This window comes from Gorilla gorilla, chromosome 4, assembly GCF_029281585.2.
Source record: "Gorilla gorilla gorilla isolate KB3781 chromosome 4, NHGRI_mGorGor1-v2.1_pri, whole genome shotgun sequence".
NCBI lineage: Eukaryota > Metazoa > Chordata > Mammalia > Primates > Hominidae > Gorilla > Gorilla gorilla.
Genome location: NC_073228.2, coordinates 135,853,544 through 135,874,656, shown reverse-complemented (window position 1 = coordinate 135,874,656; position 21,113 = coordinate 135,853,544). Strand labels below are relative to the sequence as shown.

General features: G+C 40.3%; 1 protein-coding gene across 7 annotated transcripts in view; it reads left to right on the top strand.

The window, feature by feature from the left end:
- Positions 1-19,531, top strand: part of ACSL6 (acyl-CoA synthetase long chain family member 6) — a 62,122-nt gene extending 42,591 nt beyond the window's left edge. For all 7 annotated transcript variants that reach the window (XM_055386563.2, XM_055386562.2, XM_055386566.2 and 4 more), the window contains 6 exons: positions 1,503-1,591; positions 2,986-3,102; positions 6,841-6,984; positions 8,894-8,995; positions 9,909-9,980; positions 15,141-19,531. In XM_055386563.2, coding sequence (XP_055242538.2) covers positions 1,503-1,591; positions 2,986-3,102; positions 6,841-6,984; positions 8,894-8,995; positions 9,909-9,980; positions 15,141-15,278 — 662 coding nt within the window. In that variant the 3' untranslated portion in view covers positions 15,279-19,531. The remainder of the gene's footprint in view (positions 1-1,502; positions 1,592-2,985; positions 3,103-6,840; positions 6,985-8,893; positions 8,996-9,908; positions 9,981-15,140) is intronic.
- Positions 19,532-21,113: the final 1,582 nt, after the last annotated feature.

The window sequence follows — 21,113 nt, the reverse complement described above, 5'->3', positions numbered from 1 at the left end:
ATTACTTCTTTTGTGCATAACTTCTATTTAGCTATAAAAGAAATAGGAAAATACTGAAACCTGTGACAAAAAAAAAACACAATAATCTCCAAAGGTGGTTCCTGTGGGAGATCTGCCAGCAGCAAATTGATTAAATAACTTATTTACAAAATAGGTTTTATTCAACTATAATTTTAAAAGACAGGGCTAAGGAAAAAATGCTTCTATACTTAGCTTGGCCAAATATGATTTCAGTTTAAAATCCACCTATCCCGTTTCTGCTGACTATCTCAAGGTACTCTGAAAATAATATTGCATTAAACAGCATATTTCTTTCACATGCACATCATCCTAAAATTTTCCAGTTTGTAGTTGAGCAAACTTAAGTACAAAGAGTGGCCCCAGGCTTGGAAAGGAAGTCAGTATCCTGAAGGATTCTTTTGATGAGTGGTTTTCAGCAAAAGGGGAAACAGGTCTGTAGTAGGCAGCCCATGGATTACCCATCAGATGTAGAGCAGATTCTTCCAGTATCTACCCTCATGTATCCCTTCCTTTTGGACATGTATCTCTTCCCTCTCAAGTCATCCTTTACATTTTCCTATGTAAACACTGCTGAGGTTTTTCCCTTTTTCAGTTCACTCTTAGCATAAAACTTGAAAAGGCTTTTGTGTATAAGGATAGATATCTTTGAATAGTATTGTCAAAGATCTGACAGCCTCTCTTTTAAAAGAGAAACCAAGGTGGTAAGCCTCATTTTTCATATACGCGGCTCAATTTTCTTTCAGGACCTTGGCTAGCATCTGCTTAAAACCCCTCCAACTTGCCAGTGAATTATCTAACAACCACAATCACTAGAAAAATGACTTAGATGTAATTTTGTGGTAAATTTGACCAAGAGAATTTGGAGTCTTATTTTCATGGGGCAAGTTTCTTCATCCCAGCTTTCCATTCCTTTGTTATTCAACGTGTGGTGTGGGACCAGCAGCAGCATCGCCTTGGTGCCTGTAAGAAATGTCGAATCTCAGGCCCCATTCCAAACCCACTGAATCAGAATCCACAGCTTATGATTTCTAGATTTCCAGCATAGTAATCAACAGTCTGGTGGCTAGAGGAAAAGCAATGATTGCTATATTTTATGATCCCCAAACCAAGACATGTGATCTGACAATGGGGAAAATGATTTAATGTGGGCACCATTTTCAAAAATCTTGACCCTGTGTTTGATGGCCCCCATCCTACCCTACCCAGGACCCTGTGCACGTTGGTGCTGGGCCAGGTGTGCCTGTCCTGCTTATTAAGAATCAGATGTAAAACAAATGCCCAGGCAGAGGTTGGCCTTTGCTTTCTCCAGCACTTTGTTTTATTACCAACACTTGCAGTAACAAATGCCCCTTTAAAGACGTGTTACTTTCCGTCCATAATTCCCCACTTTGGCCACTCAGAGATTTTAAGGGGCTTGGAACATCTTCAGTGCTAAAACAGATCTGAACACTAACAAATGCCATCTTGCTCCGGTGTTCCAGGGCACGTAGGGGCGCCACTTCCCTGCAATCATATCAAGCTCGTTGATGTTGAGGAACTGAACTACTGGGCCTGCAAAGGAGAGGGAGAGGTAAACAAGGATTTAGCCATTCATGCCCGTGGCTGCTACATGTAGTGAGTAAAAACAAGAACAGTAGGGATGGAATGATTTTTCTTTTGCCTTGTGTATAAAGTCATTTTAAACTACTGATTAATTTAACTCAGCTCAACTCAGCATCTCCTCTCCTGTTTATGAGGCAACCAAGAGCTAGTGCTGGGACTGAGCTGGTCTAAATAAAGATTTGGAATTCCCAGATTTTTAAATTAATTTATTATTATTATTATTATTATTTGAGACAGAGTCTCACTCTGTCGCCCAGGCTGGAGTACAGTAGTGTGATCTCTGCTCACTGCAACCTCCGCCTCCCAGGTTCACACCATTCTCCTGCCTCAGCCTCCCAAGTAGCTGGGACTACAGTTGCCCGCCACCACACCTGGCTAATTTTTTTTGTATTTTTAGTAGAGACGGGGTTTCACTGTGTTAGACAGGATGGTCTCGATCTCCTGACCTCGTGATCCGCCCACCTCAGCCTCCCAAAGTGCTGGGATTACAGGCGTGAGCCACTGTGCCTGGCCCTTAATTAATTAAATTTTTAATAGAGTCAAGGCCTTGCTCTGCCACCCAGGCTGGAGTGCAGTGGTGTGATTATAGTCCACTGAACTCGAGACCATAGCCTCGAACTCCTGGGCTCAAGCAATTCTCCTGCTTCAGCCTCTCAAGTAGCTAGGACCACAGGCATGTGTCACCTTGCCAAGATAACTTTTTATTTTTTTTTTAGAGATTGGGTCTTGCTGTGTTGCCCAGGCTGATCTTAAACTCCTGGCCTCAAGCAATCCTTCCTGCCTCGGCTTCCCAAAGCACTGGGATTACAGGTGCTAGCCATCATGCCCAGCCCGAAATTTTGTAAAAATTCATTTTTTCCCCTAACTGTGTCATGGCCTGCTGCTGTGTGATCTGTCCCAGCAGAAACATGATCCTTTACAAATAGGCCAGATGGAGTAGATAGAGCTGGCCTGTACTTGTTCATTCCATGGGAGTAAGTGGGAATGATTGCCTGCTAATGGAGCAGGGGGCTGAAGCATCCCTGTTAGAATCAGCCAGCCATCAATATCTGTGATGAGTCCCCATCAAGTGTCACAGAGCAGCATGTGGCCAAGGCCAGAGGGCTCCTGAGGGAGAAGAGATGACAAAGGCCTAGGGTGGCCAGGGCAGGGGGGAAAGATGGGGAGGATGTTGCTTGACAGAAGGCAGGAGACAGTTCAGATGGCTGCTGGCTGTTCCTTGTCCTCTGTTTCCATCCCTGCCATATCCACAGCGGCTTTCCTGATGGATAGTGCACCTTATCTCCATATGCCTGGTGACAGCTTCCCATCTCCTGATTCCTCATGATGTGGCTGAGAGAAGCCATGGTTTTTGTCCCATAGATATGTGTGAGGGGACCAAATGTGTTCAAAGGCTACTTGAAAGATCCAGACAGGACGAAGGAGGCCCTGGACAGCAATGGCTGGCTTCACACTGGAGACATCGGAAAATGGCTGCCGGTGTGTACGTTTGGAACCACGGAGCTCCAAACATTTTGGCAGTGGGAGGGTGTGTGGTCCGGGTCACTGAGGCAGGAGTCTTCTCCAAATCCCCCCTGACAATGAGTCATTCAGGAGCACCTCTGGGGCCTGGGGGGAGGCTCTTCCTTCCCTAAGCCCCAGAGCGTCTTCCTCTTCTCACTCCGTCTCATGAAGGTGATGAGGGACCTGTGCAGGTGGGTGTGGCTGAGGTCTTGGAGACTGAATTCCTATCCTTAATGGTTTCCAGAAAGACATCTGACAGTGTTTGGAATCTGATGTGAAGTAGGAGGAACAGGGGGTACATGTCTCTAGGACGTCTGAGAAGGGCAAGGCCTGCAAGCCCTCCAATGCTGGCCCACAGCCAAAAGGTGGCACTGAGTGAAGGGGAAAGCTTGGAGACAGGCGGGAGAATGCCTTAGTTCCTGTGGCTTTGCCAGCAGTTGCTCATGTAACCTTGAGCAGAGCCTCATCCCCGTCTGTGGCTTCACCTTGACTCACTTACAGAACACGAGAACAAGCCTTCATAGCATTCCTTGCCCATGGCCCCCAGCTTTTAGCCAAAACCACTTTGCCTCATTCTCTCATTTTTAAAATAGGGATCATAACGTTGCTTACCTCTGAAGTTATTGTTGTGTTGTGCAAGATCTGGACTTTATCCTTTATTACTTATTTATGAAATGGAGTCTCATTCTGTCACCCAGACTGGAGTGCAGTGACGAGATCTTGGCTCACTGCAACCTCCACCTCCCAGGTTCAAGCGATTCTCCTGCCTCAGCCTCCCCAGCAGCTGGGACTACAGGTGCCCGCCATCCCATCTGGCTAACTTTTTTGTATTTTTAATAGAAACAGGGTTTCAACACGTTGGCCAGGCTGATCTCAAACCCCTGACCTCAACTGATCTGCCCATCTCGGCTTCCCAAAGTGCTGGGATTACAGGCATGAGCCACTGCACTCAGCCTGGATTTTATCCTTTAAAAATGTTTTAATAAAAGAAAGAAAAATAAAGTTATTTTTGTGAGGAACAAATGAGATTATGCCTGCAAAGCACTTAGCACAGTACCGGGCATATAGGAGATGCTTAGATGAATGCTTTGACCAGAAAACGGCTGTCACTGACACTGAGCACTCTTGCCTGGAGCAACCCACCCCAGGAAACTCTCCTGTGTCTTTGGGAAGTGCTAAGGTTTGGGTGGACATTTTGAGGTGTTGAGTTAATGAGGCACGTGAATGATGTTGAGCCCAAGGCGGGCTGAGTGGGCTGGTAAATGGATCTGCCCCTGCTTGGGCCTGTGTACTTCCCTTTGAGAAACCCTCATGCCTGCCCCAGACAAAGATGTATCTCCAGTGAGTGCCCTGGCCCAGGGACTCTGCTTAGGGAAGATATGCATGATTAGACAGTTCCCAACCCAATGTGATGGGCATGAGCTGGGGGCACACTGGGGGCACACTCACCTCGGGAGAGGCAGAGGAGGACAGGCACCTACTGCATCCAAGTCTTAGGATATGAGTCATGTTCCAAGAGGAGGGAGTGGGAAGGACAATCAGGGCGTGATAGTAATATATGCTGAGTAGAGGCACTAGCATGGGAAGCGACTAATTCCAACTGAAGACCTATAGGTGTGGGAGAGAGAGGCTAGAGAGGTCAGCAGGTCCTGAACATCTGCAGAAGGTGGATTGTCCTGTCGGCTCAGGGAGCTTAGGCTTCAAGCCCCCTCACTTGCATCAGCCCCTTCCAAGGCCCTGCACTTCATTTTACCTGGTTTTTCTTAAAAAGGGCCCTCAATATTGTAAAAGCTTGAAGTCTCACAAATCCCTGGATCTGCTGCTGATGCCCTGTAACTTGAATGAAACCATTCACCATTTAGGGGTTAATATGAAGCAAATAAATGAATTCATGTAAAGCACTTAGTGTTGTGCTTGAGCACAGGGCCTAAAGTTGCAGGCAGGTAGTCTGTGAGAGTCCATTTTTTAAATTATTATTTTTAAATGATTTTTGAAATTTAATTAAAATTTATTGCAGCTATTGAGATACTTATTTTTCTATATTTCTCATGTAAAGCAAATCATGCATTCTTGACATAATTCAACTTAATCATGATGTGACTTTTTAAATAATATTTTTCCTAAAAATTGTGTTTGACCTTTCCATTTATATTCACAAATGAGATTGATCTGTAATTTTCCTTTTATATACAACCCTATTATGGTTTTGTTGTCAGCTTATTGAATGAGTTGGTAAGTGGGTTTTTTCCCCATTTTTTTGGAAGAGTATGTTCAAGCTTTGAATGATTCATTCTTGAAATTTAGGTAGAAATCATCTATAAAGACATTTGTGCTTTTAAAAACGTTATTTTGAAATCATGTTAAAGAGATCAAGGAATAAGCATAGTCTTCTGGTCCAGAAGGATCGGGATTCAAATCCTGGTTCCCCAACTTCTAGCTGTGTGGCTTTGGAGGAGTTAACTAAGCTTTCTGATCCTCATTTTCCTCATCTGTGAAACAGAGGTGACAACACCCAGCTAATGGACCATGAGGACAAAATAAGCTGGGGTAGGGAAAGTGCCTGATGTCTAGCCTGGGTTTTGAGCAAAACAGAGTCTGCTCATTTTTCTCTTTTGGAGAGATTTCTCTGGCACTGGCAGATCAAGCAGATGGAGTGGAGACAGAGTGTGTGCAGAAGTCCAGTCAGAAAGTGGTTTTGCTGGGAGGAGGTGGTGGATATGAGATGGATTTGTGAGCAAGGACAGGTGAGCCTGACCACTGGAGATCCCAGGAGAGGCAAACAACAAGGTCATCTCCAGGTCTGGGGTTTGGAGGCTGGGGCAGGCTTGAGAAGCTTGGTCGTGAGTTTCATATAGGAGCATGTTACATCCTCTGAGACAAACAGCCTAGTTTTTCAAGCATTCCAAGGGTATTTGGGTTCTGGATCTGGAGCTCAGTGAAGAGCTGGAAGCTTGAACTGACTTGGGAGTGACCAATGAAGAGAAAACGGTGGTTACTCCAAGGTACATTGTCAGTGGCGGTGAGGGGAAAGAGGCCCACGTAATCACCTTGGAAGCTCAGAAAGGTCGAGGAGAGTCAGGGAGGTGAGGACGGGTCCTGGAGGCCAGTGGCATCAGCACTCCCTGTCCAAGGAGGTGACCTGCCTGCTGCAGAAGTCCTACAGGGGCCTGGGCTCCTAGTGCCATCTGGCATGTCAGGTAGGAGTCACAGGGGCTCTGTCAGGTCTGTGCTATATGCCAGGGGATGCAGAGGCTGCTCTTTAGGGGTGGAGACAGTAGCTGGGCAAGAGACTTGAGTGTGGTCTAAGGGAGTGAACCAAAGATGCTGGTGAGAAAAAGGGCAGCTGGAACAAGGGTGTGTGCAAGAGGGGTGCCCTGATGGAAGGGCGGTGGGCCTCCAAGAAGGAGGAGGTGAGGATACCTGCTGCTAGGCATGAGGGTGGCAGTGGTGGGAGGACTGTGTGGGGGGCTAACTGCTGAGGGGAAAGGACAGTGGATGCTCACGGCCCAGCAGAACTTGGATGCCATCAACCTGCGGTGTACAGTGGTTCTCTCCAGGAGCCCTGCAGCTCCCTAAGAGCAGACACAACAGATGGAAAAGAAATCGGGGTGGGGTCTGCAGGGTGGGGTAGGGCAGGGATTTACGGCACTGAGGAGCAAAGGTTCAGGCTTGAGAGTGCCGTGTTCTTATAAAGCTGTTTGTCCAACTCTACAGGCAGGAACTCTTAAAATTATTGATCGGAAAAAGCATATATTTAAACTTGCTCAGGGAGAATATGTTGCACCCGAGAAGATTGAGAACATCTACATCCGGAGCCAACCTGTGGCGCAAATCTATGTCCATGGGGACAGCTTAAAGGTGAGGCCCCTAGGCTTCAGCCCTCCCACATATCCTGGGCATGCTGAAAAACCCAGATTAAACATTAACCTCCAATCAGACACCAGGATTCTCCTCTGCATTTTAAAACATGAGAGAAAACTCCTTTTTAAAGGAGAAATCTTACTTATAGTTTGTTAAAATGTAATTAGGTCAAGTAAATTGTCTGAAGTAGTACTAATGAACATGCCCATTCCTTTTCACTTATGCTCTACTTACTTCCAAGGATTTTTGAGATAAAATACTAGAGCAAGATTCAGGGTTTCTACTGTTTTTATTTTTATTTTAAAAATTATTATTAGTATTATTATTATTGAGACAGGGTCTCGCTCTTTCACCCAGGCTGGAGTACAGTGGCACAATCATGGCTCACTGCAGCCTCAATCTCCCTCCTGGGCTCTAGCCATCTTCCCACCTCATCCCCTTCCCCCTCCCTCCCCATCCCCAATAGCTGGGACTACAGGTGCACACCACCATGCCCAGCTATTTTTTTTTTTTAATTTTTAGTAGAGACAAGGTCTTACTATGTTGCCCAGGCTAGTCTCGAACTCCTGAGTTCGAGTGATTCTCCTCCTGCCTCAGCCTCCCAGAGTGCTGGGATTAGAGGCATGAGCCATCACACCTGGCCTGTTTTGATTTTTTTAATATGCAAATGAACTTTACAAATTAATGAGTACTGCAAAAAAATGTACTAATGGTACTAATACTAATATAGGTTACTAGGATTCAGTTATTTGGAGGATTTTTATACTTATTTTCCTTTCAATATTATTTAGATTTAAAGTCAGAAAGATCATGAGTATATTCTATGATATCTAAGATATCAAATATATTCACTCTGTCACCCAGGCTGGAGTGCAGTGGCACAATCTCGGCTCACTGCAGCCTCGACCCCCAGGGTTCAAGTGATTCCCTTGCCTCAGACTCCCGAGTAGCTGGGACTACAGGCGCCCACCACCACGCCTGGATAATTTTTTTTTTTTTATTTTTAGTAGAGACAGGGTTTCACCACATTGGCCAGGCTGGTCTTGAATTCCTGACCTCAAGTGTTGTGCCCGCCTCAGCCTCCCAAAGTGCTGGGATTACAGGCATAAGCCACCATGCCCTGCCTGATATCAAATATATTCTGTACTATCATTGCATTTCTATAAATATTATGAAATTATTTTTGAAGAAATGCTTTAAAAATCAAAATACGCCTGGCATGGTGGTTCACGCCTGTAATCCCAACACTTTGGGAGACCGAGGCAGGAGGATCACTTGAGCCCGGAAGTTCAAGACCAGCCTGGGAAACATGGTAAAACCCTATCTCTACAAAAAATACAAAAATTAGCTACATGTGGTGGCATGCACCTGTAGTCCCAGCTACTCGGGAGGTTGAGATGGGACGATCACTTGGGCTCAGGAGGTCGAGGCTGCAGTGAGCCTCTGAACTCCTGCCTAGGCAACAGAGTGAAACCTTGTCTCAAAAGAAAAAAATAAACAAAATGAAGAAGTCTTTCATGAATGAAGATCGTATTAATGAAACCATTTCAACGTGGTTTGGTAATCCTGGGAAACATTTTGGTTCAGAGAATTTGGATCAGAGAGTTGTTTGCTCAGCCTCCTAAAAATGTGCTGATTTGAGATTGGCATGAGAATCAAAGGTGCATATCAGTCTAACTTTACTGAGTCTTAGTGTCCTTATTTTTTCATATAAAACTAGGGGAATATATCAGAAAATGAATGGTATGATATATTGGCAGAAAGATTTCATGACATCAACAAATGTTTTATAAACATATACTTAGTTTTTGAAAAAGGTGGAGTCTGAGAATTTTAATGCTGGACCACAAATAACCACTTTAAATGCATTTGTCATGACTGTGTTCTCCTTTGGTGAGCACTACAGGCCTTTTTGGTAGGCATTGTTGTGCCTGACCCTGAAGTTATGCCCTCCTGGGCCCAGAAGAGAGGAATTGAAGGAACATATGCAGATCTCTGCACAAATAAGGTTGGTATCTTAGGGCTGTCTCCTGAAAGGTTACTGAATGTTTTATGATACCACATAATGAGAAGACAGAAAAGTTGTAGACCAGTGAAATTCGAGCTCGTACGAAATTTCTAACATTACTTTATATATAGTAGGGATTCTAAACCAGAGATTTGTCTTTTTGTTACTGAAGAAACTCATATTTATTCTTAGAAAGATTGACAAACGTTTGGATTTTAAGCCAGGAGACATCACAGAAAGCTTATCCAGCCCTGTTGCTTTGTGGCTTAGAGGAGAGTCCAGGGAGGGTGGTAACTTGCCCAAGGTCACATAGCTGGTTAGCAGCAGAGTCAGATGTGAGCATAGGCTTTCTGACTCACCTGCCATGCTCCTTCAGATGTAAGGTGGATTTTGTATCTGCTGGGTGTAGACAGCTAGTCATGGAATAGAAAAAGTAGCACAATTCTTCCTGCTTAGAGCATTAGCTACTCACACCTTCCTGAAACTTTCTAATGGCACATCTAGAACTCTGTGGAGGAGGTCGCCGTGCTGTGACTCAGTGTAGCCCCTTGAGTCACATGGTCCATTTCTTAGTAGTAGCCATAGACCCTCCCTCTCCTACTGGACCCTGGGCCCTGGGCTCATCTAGGGGTAGCAAGACTCACCAGGCTGACCAAAAGCCTGCTTTAAAAAAAAAATTGAGTGGTCCCTTAGCCCATTCATGGTCACTCCTTTGGCCATTTCAGGTACTTACTTGCCAGATGAGAGGTGGTAATTGGAGTGTTGCCAGGGAGTATCAGCCTCAGTTGCGGGCTGTGGGTTAGCACATGTTGGCACAATCATCAGTTGCACTTTACCCAAAAGTGTTGTTTCCTCCACCTCCATTTTGAAATGTGTTCTTGTCTTGTAATTTTTCTCATATGGTTTGATTCAGGATCTGAAGAAAGCCATTTTGGAAGATATGGTGAGGTTAGGAAAAGAAAGTGGACTCCATTCTTTTGAGCAGGTAACTGTTACCTTCCCCATACTCGTTACAACCCTTTAGGCAGTGATGAAAATTAAATTAACCCATGGTGACCCTGACCTAGATTCCTGACTTTTCATGGTGTGGCCCGCCAGCAGGCTGTGTACCAATGGACCCCTGAAGGCCTGTTCCAAGCTGCCTCCTGAACCAGAATAGGTCACATGTCAAAAGAGATTGCGCCCATCCTTATAATTACAAACTGTCATAAGGCTGAAATAATACCCTAGCTGTCACTAGTAAATCATGTGTACATGATCTGTCTTCCAAGCTTCCTGCATTACTGAAGACGACAGTCCTATCTTATTTTTATTTTTGTGGGGACTGTCTTCTTCGCTTCAGCAGACAAGTTTACTTGTTAGGAGGACACTGGAAAGATTGGTCTCCTCGGGCCAGTGATCTGTCAGCCCAGCATGCCCTCTGTAAAGAGGAGGAAACAGAATGCTTTGGGAGAGGACACAGCAGTCCTCCAAGACTTTTTTTTTTTCTGCAAGGTTGGGTTCTTACTGTAATTGAGCTCATAAGCATACTTACTCTGACTTATATATACCATTTATACATCCTCTTTTGTCAAAAATTCAAAGAGAAAAATGCTTCAAATGGAAAAATATTAATATACTGATTTTTAAAATTTCCTTATATTTAAAATAATTGTTTTTCATAAGATAAACATTTCATTAAAATAATTGTTTTTCATACAAGTTTGTTACCCCAAATTTAGTGACAGAGGTCTTCAAGTTTGACAAGAATCTTTAAATTTTGTATGTTCGCTTAATAACCTAAAAACATTTAAAACCAGTTTAAAATATAAAACTCTTATAGTGCTTTAATTTGCAATTAAAAAAACATTTTCATGGATTAAAATTTTTATTTTTTAGTTTCAAACTATGGAAATCTAAGCATAGTTTCAGGGTCTAAAAATACTGTTTTTCTTTAAAAATAGATCTTTACATTAATCCATTTTGAGAAACACTGCTTTACCCTCAACTGTCAGTATGTTTTAGGGCAATTTAGGCCTGGGTAAATAAATATTTTTTAAAAGTATGGAATCTGAGGCATTCAGGCAAGTTACATTTATCTTTCTAAAAGAAAAAGGTCAATTTTGGCATATGAACTGACTTCATTGCCCTTCCTCAGTGGGGAGTTGTGTGATGGGATCCTCTGTGATCATGTAGACCAGAGACCACAAATGAGTGGTCGTAGGCCTGGCTGGTCTGGGCCTACGTGGATTTGAAGGGCTGGCTGCAGCCTAAGCTGCAGTTCCCGCAGACATCCTGGTGCATTCACAAGGCCTTCACGCCCCCTGCTGGTGTTTGGATGCGGGACCTGTACCAGGGCACACAGAGTATCATGACACCCAGATTCCTCTTCATGGAAAAAAATACCAACTCTTAAGATTATGCTTAAAAGAGACCTTTAGTTAAGTTTCCAGTGTTAACCATTGCTCTGGTTAGAGCTTTCACTGAGAGGAGACGAGTTCTTGACTTTCCACATGCCTTTCGCAGAGTTTCTGCTCTAATAATCTGCCCTCACCATGGTAACCTCAAATACAGAGAAGTCATGTGGGATCTCAGAGGCCTTTAGTTTTATTGCCAAGGCTGTCGCCTTTTGATTTTCTCTGTTCTGATGCTCCTCTTTGTTGGTCTATGACATCCTCCCTACCATAGCCAGTGTGTGCCCTCAGCTGACCACAGGAAAGCAAAAACCAGGCCTCATGCCTGAGGAAGGTGTGCTCTCAGTTGTGATCCAAAGCTCAACATAAATTATTTCAGTTAATCCATAATCCATTGTCAGCTTGTCCTTTTCCCTCTTCCTCAAAAATAATGGCCAATTAAGGCATAACTCTAATTAAACACACACATACACACACAAATAACGAATTCAAGTTCAATATCCAAAGTTTAAGTCATTCAACAAAAGCTTTAGGAGTTCAGACTTACTGGACTTGGTTGATCTGAATTAAACCTTGAATTAGAAAAACAAATGATGTAATTTAATTTCCAAGAACAGACAATTCCTAGAACTAGGCCAACCATTATTAATTTATGGAGATCTTTGGAAGATATATTTTAATGAGTAGATGGCTGGGCAGTATTTGAGCATACTTAACCATGATTTAACCATTTGTTTGACATTTATATGCCTTATTAATTTGCATAGGCAATACAATGTGAACTTTGACACTTGATAGATTTTTCAATTTCTGACTAATTAAGCACTTACTAAAAATATTTTATTGTATTTCCTGTCATTGAAATGAATACTTACCTAACCAATTTGCCTTTAAATAAGAAAATGAGCATTTCCCTAACTCATGTAATTGTTTTTTTTTTTACTTTATCTCTCCTGTTCTAAATTATTCACTCTGTGTTTATTATCTACAAGCAATATTGTGTTAAAGGATTTCATTAAGACTACTGAAAAACTTAAAATACTATGTCTCTAAAATTATGAAGTTTGTGCTTTTATGAGTTGGCATAAATGGACAATGTTGAGGAATTTTATTCCAAGGCCATATTTAAATGTTATAGTATTTCTGAATTATTTTTAAAAATCCTATAGCATCTCTTTTCAGTGAAAAGAGTATGGTTTCAGGAAGGGAAGCTAACATTAGGCATCTCCCTTTTTCTTTTCCCAACAAAAACTTTGCTAATTAAAAAATGGAAATTCCAGTTTCATGAAGTGTGTGGCATAAAGAGAGAATAAGGACTCTCATACCCTTTTTAAAAAAGTTCACAATTGGACAGTTTGGCTTTAGGAGAAAATAATTATTATAAAAAATGAACATGTGCTTTTATCATTGATTCACTTCTAAAAAATACTATAGGTTTGCGGCCCATAGTTAAAGTCAGTGTCAGTTAAACAACTGGCTGACTCATTTTTTTCCACTTACTGCCTATAATTTTTAGTCACTCAAGCAGGTTGTATAGGTATTTTCATAGAAGGATTTAAATAGTCCAAGGGCCGTAGGTCAGACCAGACCAGGGACTGGCAGCCTAGCAGCAGTGCCGCTCCAACCTGCTCACTGAGGGACTGAAAGGTGAGCCCAGAGCAGGCTGTCATATTGCTTGGGCTTCTGCAAGGCTGCATTTAATGATATAGCCTCTTCTCAGGCAGAACTATTTTGTAGACAGCCACATAGAGCTGCAGATGTCCCACTCAGCCATTTAGGTTTGGGGAGGTAGCTGGATTGGCAATATTCCAAATCTACCTGTTGATGCTGTTCTTTCTTCCTAAGATCATAATGTTTTCTTTTACATTTCTACTTAACCATATAAATGACATTATATACCTCTCCTTATGAAATCTATATTTCCAGTACTGTATTTTTTAGTAGTTTCTGCTTGTCACTGCTGGCTTTTCAAAGATACTCACCCCAAGTTCCCATACTGAACATAGACTCTTGTCCCAATTATACAATGTTCTCCACATGCTGTTAGGAATGCAGACAAGCCGAAACCCAGGCTACAACACTGAGAAATTATATCTTGGCATTTGTATCTCCTTTTTAAAAGCATATTATTAATTTTAATAACAAAAGAAAGTGGATAGATGGTTTGCACTTACCAGAAGTCTTCATGTGATAGTGCTTCTACAGAAAGAATTTTTTTTTGAAAAGTTAAGGATATTAGTACTGTCAATTTTTTAGTTTTTCATTTTGACAGTAAAGGTTAGTTACTACTGCATTAAATCCCTGTAACTAAGATTAAATTTTATTTTGATTGTGTTAATGTTTTCTTTAAGCTAATTAATTTTGTCATCAAATGGTGATTTCCAAACTTATTTAAGTAGAACTTAGATGACATCTTATATAAAAATTGAGCATGCACAAAACATAAGAGCAGTGCTACTCAGGTTGGTTTAGGGCTTGAGCCAGAGCTTCTACACACACACTTTTCCTCCTAAGCACCTCACCTCATCTTCCCACCCTTCTCCATTTCCTTTCTACCCTTACCTATCTAAAGCCCACTTCTATACCATCCCCAGCAGTGGCCTCTGCAGATCACCTAGTTCTCAGTGCACTATGGTTTAAAAACGTCTCCCTTGGGACCTGTTTCCAATAAATATTGGGTCTCCTAGGATGGTTTATGTTTTGTAACAACAAATTAGGAAAAATGTATATTCTATAGGGTACAAAGAACAGCAGCCCTATTCCTTATTGAATCTGTGCTTCTTTGAATGTCAAGCATACTGAGAGAGTTTTCAAACAAAACCCTTTTTACAATAACCATATCTGATTTTGAAACACTTGATCATACACATCTTTAGCCAAAATTTCCAGCTATTTAAGATGATACCTATCTTTAGCCATAGATGATACCATAAAGATGATGCCCATCTTTAGGCAAGATTTCTAGCTATTTAAATTGGATATCCTAGAAATCCCCTCAAAAACAATCTTCCCATTTCTCTTGGAGAGATTTTTCCAAAATGTGTATTCAGCCATGCCATTGCCCTAACTAAAAACCTTCAGTATCTTACTATTGTATTTGGAATAAAATTTGAGCTCCTCCATAAACTGGCTCATCTACCACTTTAGCTTCATCCCTCACACTCTTTGCCTCTTACTTTATGTAACAAGAAACCACTTAGAGTTCCCTTTTCACACTCTGACATTTCTCACTCCCATGGCTTTGTTTTGGTGTTGCCTCTGCCTATAATGCCCTTCTCCACCCACTTTTCCCCGTTTGCTGGTTAACTATAACCCATTGTTTAACATCCGTCTGATTTGGGAAGTCTTCCCTGACTGTCTCTCCCTCTGCCCTCCTATGCCTGAGATGGGTGCCCTTTATCTCATGCATACCATACTGATAATTGCCCCGTGTTTCTCTGTCTCCACTACTGGACATGAATGTGTGCTCCCTAAGGGCAGAGGCGTTCATGATTCCTTTGTATCCTCAGTGCCTGGCATAGAGTAAGCAACTAATTCATTTCTGTTGACTGGCTAAATGAATGAATAGGAAGGAAAAAAGTTGGCTTTTAGATACGTAAAATAGGCTGAAATGTTCTCAACATAATTTTGACTTAGCATAATGTCTGTATGTCAATATATCTACTCTCATGTGCCTGTTTGCTTTTTACCATGTATACTATAAATACTGTGTTCTATTCCTGTTAAAGATGTATTCTGCATTTGGTTTTTAGGTTAAAGCCATTCACATCCATTCTGACATGTTCTCAGTTCAAAATGGCTTGCTGACACCAACACTAAAAGCTAAGAGACCTGAGCTGAGAGAGTACTTCAAAAAACAAATAGAAGAGCTTTACTCAATCTCCATGTGAAGTTCAAGGAAAGTTCTTCTCAGTGTAATGAACTGTGTAGCAATATTATAGTTATTCTTGAAAGTAATGAGTCAAAATGACACAGCTGAAAATGAATAAGCATCTGATTTTATGACTGAGCCTTTTCCTGTCCCAAGAGGTCTTTAACAATATTTTCTCTATCATCAATGAGTATACTTTATTTTTATTATTAAAATGATATTGTGGTGGGCTGCTAAAAATATCACAAATGGCAATGTAAAAATCAAGACATTTTCTCAAGAACTGTGTACCACTAAAAGTAATATATTGTCAATGTTCACAGAACTATTAAACATAAAGGAAAAACATAAGTGATATATTCTACTTAATTATTTGTGAATCAGTAACCAGATGCAGCAAATATCTAGGCAATGTGGACTACCTCATTCAGTAACTGATTGTCAAAATCACAATTAAATCAGACTTCAAAAATTAAAGCTAGGTGTATAAAATCATGCTAAAACAAAACATGATAACTCATAGTCTACGTAACTTCAGAGTCTTTAAACATGACAATCCATATTGTCACATGTGAAAATTTTCTCTCTGATTTTTACTTTCATTCATGAAAAATGAAAATTCAGAAATTCTTTTTTTCCTTTTTGTTTTGAGACAGGGTCTGCTCTGTCACCTAGGCTGGAGTGCAGTGGCTCAATCATGGCTCATTGCAGTCTCCATTTCCTGGGCTCGAGTGATCCTCCTGTCTCACCTCCCAAGTAGCTGAGACTACAGGCACATGCCACCACACCTGGCTAATAGAAATTTTTTTTTTTAGAGATTTTGCTCAGGCTGGTCTCAAACTCCTGAGCTCAAGGGATCCTCCCGCCTTGGCCTCCCTAAGTGCTAGGATTACAGGCATGAGCCATTGTTCCCAGCCAAATTCAGACATTATTAAAACACATGTCATATTTATATAGTAACTTACAAAGACCTTTCAATACATTTTATCATTTATTAAGCTCATTAAAGTATTCAGGAACTACCTAGAAAAAATATAATGTAAAACTATTCAAGGATAGTGTGTGTATGTTCATGGACTTCTTATTATAATGAATTCTAAAAGACATCTGTTGACTCTACAATGAATGGATCCTTGAGGAAGACTTGGGAGAAGAAACTCAGAGTTATTTCTCAGGGTAGGCAGCTATTAATGTACCTACATTCCTTGCTGGGGTCTTCTAGTCTTCCATTCCCAATGTGCCCATGCTATGCCTGGAAACCCTATATGGTTGTAATTCTGAACAATTTCACTTTTTTTCCAGTAAGAATATCAAGGCAGAAGGTGGGAAGGAGGGGACATTATTTCTAGGGAAAATAGTTTTTCAACAATATAACTTTGATAAACCTCTTTAAAATGCCCCAAGAAAACTTTTTAAGTCCATAGACAAAGAAATACTGCCTAATGGCATAATTCCATTCCTAAAATCTTTAAGTGTGCCGAAGTTTAACCACTAAAACCTCCTTTCTTGCATTATGTATTTAGATGCACCCTGTATTGGGGTGTCAACAATTTCTTATAATTAAAGTCCAGATACCATGGACAGCAATTAAGTTCCAAGCTATAGATTGTGCCTCTGAAAAAGGCATGGACCCCAGGAAGGTGTTTTTCTTCTGTAGAGACAAGACTCTAAAAGCATATCAACAATCCATATGCAATTCGTGTGTCAATTTAAAATGTATGTGCTCAGTGTTTGTAGTCTAGAAGCTCCTTTCCCTTGGAGGAATGCCAAGCAGTTTGCAAAAATAAATGCTGTTAGTTAAAAACCACATAATCACATGGGCCTACTGAATAAATATGCATCAGTGATTATATACTTATATTTCAGTCTTGTCAAAAGTGAATCACTGTTTCATTTGATGTATTTACCCAGTCTTTTTATCCAGTTTTTCTTGGGCATATTCTCTCTGAAGACCCACTGTTGCACTTCTAAATTTGACAGTTAAGAAATGAGCTAGTTCTATACACACTGATTTTTAAAGGCGTTTATGAAAAAACTAATACTTAAAATGTCCAAAGTCACATCTGTACAGCATTAGATTTTTATATTTAATATATATTTGACGAATTAAAAGTGAAAATTGTTACCTGAACTGGATATTCATACTATTTTAAGGGCAAGTTGCTTACATTTCAATAACAACAAAAAAAGAATCTGTTTCCCATTGTCCTCCTACTCAACTAAAATTCATAGTTGGCTTTAAGCCCAAAAGAATTTTGAACAATGTGACATAAACAAGTAATGTAAAACTTATTTTGTTTTATTTATACTTTATAATAGTTAGATATAACAGATTATGGACAACTTAATATTTCTTCTTTTTGGCTGGGCGCGGTGGCTCATGCCTGTAATCCCAGCACTTTGAGAGGCCGAGGCGGGCAGATCACAAGGTCAGGAGATCGAGACCATCCTGGCTAACACAGTGAAACCCTGTCTCTACTAAAAAAATACAAAAAATTAGCCGGGCGTTGTGGCGGGCGCCTGTAGTCCCAGCGTCTCGGGAGGCTGAGGCAGGAGAATGGCATGAACCTGGGAGGCGGAGCTTGCAGTGAGCCGAGATCCTGCCACTGTACTCCAGCCTGGGCAACAGAACGAGACTCCGTCTCAAAAAAAAAGAAAAAAAAAAAAAGCAACAAACAAGGTTTCTTCTTTTTGCCACTTAAAAGATCTTATATTTCTAGATTTCCAGGTCTATGTGGAAATCATCACACTTGGGCCAATAAACGGGTTAGTTCAGATGTGCTGAGAAAAGTAAATAGTGTACCCTAAATATCTTGCATGTACATTTATCCATTTCTCTGTTTAATGCCACTTAATTTTGTAAGAAATGAGAAATGAAACCCTATGTATTGGTGGAAAAATCCTTCTTGCTTCAGATTTCCCAACTTTATTCTGGAGGAGAAAAAAATCTGTATTTCTCATTAACAGAGATAGAAAAAGGTGATGTACTTATGATGGTCACATTCATATTGGGCATTGGATCTATTTAAGCCTAGAAGTATAACAGATAATCACTTCCTTAAGTGTAAATATGTTCTTAAATGTTTGGCCTTTTTATCTGTTATTCAAATGTATTAGTAATTCTCATATTTTGCAAACAGATCCTTTTGTGTATATTATAAAATATATACCAAATCTGTTTTTCCTTTTGCTGTGGAAGATGTCTTTATATAATATTGAGACTTCCCTTGCAAATGGGAGACGAGACTCTGGTCAGGTATAGTGTGTAGGCCTAGCCCCATGTATTAGGAACTCATAAACTCAGAAATCCAAGGATTAAACATTTTATGTCTCCTTCATTTATGCAAGTTATGCTTTCATTCTACATGTAGTTAAAACTACAAGTATGAGAAAAAATAGAACTTTCCATTGGATTTTTTTCCAATCAGGTAATGTTTTAGCAACTTGAAATCAGCACTTAATTTGATTGTATTACCTATCAAAGAACCAATAACCTTTCCTTTTTCTGCAGTAAAGAAAATGAAATATCCTTTATTTTCCAAATGTATGAAGCACAAATGCGATATAGTTATTTAAAATATAAAATACTTTAAAATGAATGTGAAGAATGGGAAAATATATTTTTGCATGAAAACAGACTACTTACAAATGTGCTTAATATCTCAGGAAAAAAAGAATGAATAACCGTATATAAAATTGGTAAACTATAAATTGGCTGTATTTCCTTGCCGGTTTTAATTTTAAGGAAGCATTTACATGAAAAGAAAAAAGGATCCTAGTAGTCTGAATTTCCTCTCAAGTAAAATACTTGCTATGAATTTACAATTAACCGCAATAAGAAGTGGGTTAGCATTCAAGTAAGGTCAATACCCCAAATGAGAAACTCTTCAGTTAGAACACATTAATGGTTGTAACACAGAGGCAGTAGATAAATATTTGAAATGTGAGCATTTCTAAACTTGGTACCAAATGGAAAGGGTTTCATGAGGTGACAGTGGCTTTTAAACATTCATTTGACTGATTATTCTAATTTTCCTTGTTAAATCATTACAACAGTTGCATGGGGGAGAATGGATATTTTTTGAAGAATTGCTTATTCCACTTTCAATTTTTAAAAATCGAGGGGATTAAAATATTACTTTTTAAATATGCATAAAAGTATCTTAACTGTAATTACATTTTCAGTTGCTTTGTTATAAGAGCATGCATATTAAATATAAAATGCATTTATGAAAATTTTTGTAAAAAATAAAAGATTTTTCATTTATCAAAGTTGCTTATAATTACTATTTTATATATTTGCATAATATAATACCCTCATGTGAGTATATTTGGTAATTATCAATCACAGTTACTGCTTGTGATAAACATAGTATCAAGCTGCATTACCAATAAGTATACTTTACATCCGTACTCTACGTCCTCTGTTAAAGTTCCACAAACTCCAAGGAATTATGGTCCATCCAGAGAAAAGCTCCTTTGCCCAAGCCTCTGTTGGAATTTTTGCTATTGTCAGATATCTCCTGGATTTAAATCATTTTTATGAATACATAACAAATAACTGTCTTCAAATTTTCCATGATGGTGGCCTTTAAAATATCATTTCCATGTCTTTTACTCATATTCAGAATAATGGATACAATTTCTTAAAATAATGAATTCTGCTGTGTCCAAGATATGCAGATTCTGCCTTCTCCATATGTTTGCTATCATCCATTCCTTCCTATTGTCACAGCTATTAGTGTAGTTTGTGCCACCCTTATCTCTTGTCTGGAATATTACAGTGCTTTCTTAACTAGCCTTCATGTTTCCATTCCAGCATCCTCAAATTTTGCCATCCACATTTCAGCCAGGGCAATCTTTCTAAATTGAAAATGTAGATTGAAAATGCCACTTTCCTGCTTAATAGTCCTTCAGTGACTTCCCATAGTTTCCAGGATAAACTTCAAACTCGCTGGTTCAGCACACAGGGACTAGCATTTCTTCTACTCCCTCCTCCATGGAGCCTCGGCTCCAATCCTTACTTTTGTAGTTCCCTAAAAGCATCATACTTTCTTGTGCCTACATGCCTTTACACATATAGTCCCTTTCTCCTAGAATGCCCTTTCCTCTAATTCCCCTAACTCCAACCACTCATCTTTTAAAACTCAGATTCCAGCATCCTTTTCTCTGAGAAGCTTCCCACGTGGTTGATTGGTTGATGGTCCTTTTGCCCCACCCCCACGTAGACTGAGTTGCTTGAAGTTTTATGCCCAGTGCGGCTCTGGCTGATAGCAGATGCTAAAGAAATGCCTATTAAGGAAAATCCCCTTGGTCCTTTTTCTTATGTTGCATAGCATTAAGACTGCAATACCTGAAGGTATATTTCCTCTCTCACTGTAATTTATTCCATTCTTGTCATCCGAGCAAAAATAAACTGGTTTGCGGTTGGATTCCCGTAGTTCACGGATAGCACCACAAAGATGCTCAGTGGGTTACTCCATAAGAAAACATCATTCAAAAAGATTTACTTTGGGCTCCAGTGAATCTCAAACCCACAAACTGGCTGTTTTCCCAAAAGATTTATTCAGAAATCTCTTTGACATTTGTTTTCCCATGGAAGTTAATATCTCCATGACTGTTCCAAGCCTAGTCAAATCCACCATGTGTTGAAATGAAATGCTGATTACTGAGTTCTGGGTCTAGGTATGGAAGCAGCGCAATGGGGAAATGGAAGAAGTTTGAACACTCATGATTGAACACTTGCACTGGTGTTTGCAGATTTGGAAGTGGAGTAGGGGGAGATAGATGACTGAATTTGAGATATCTCTGCCCTGTCTCATCCTTTTTAGGAGACACGTTTCTTTCCTCCTTT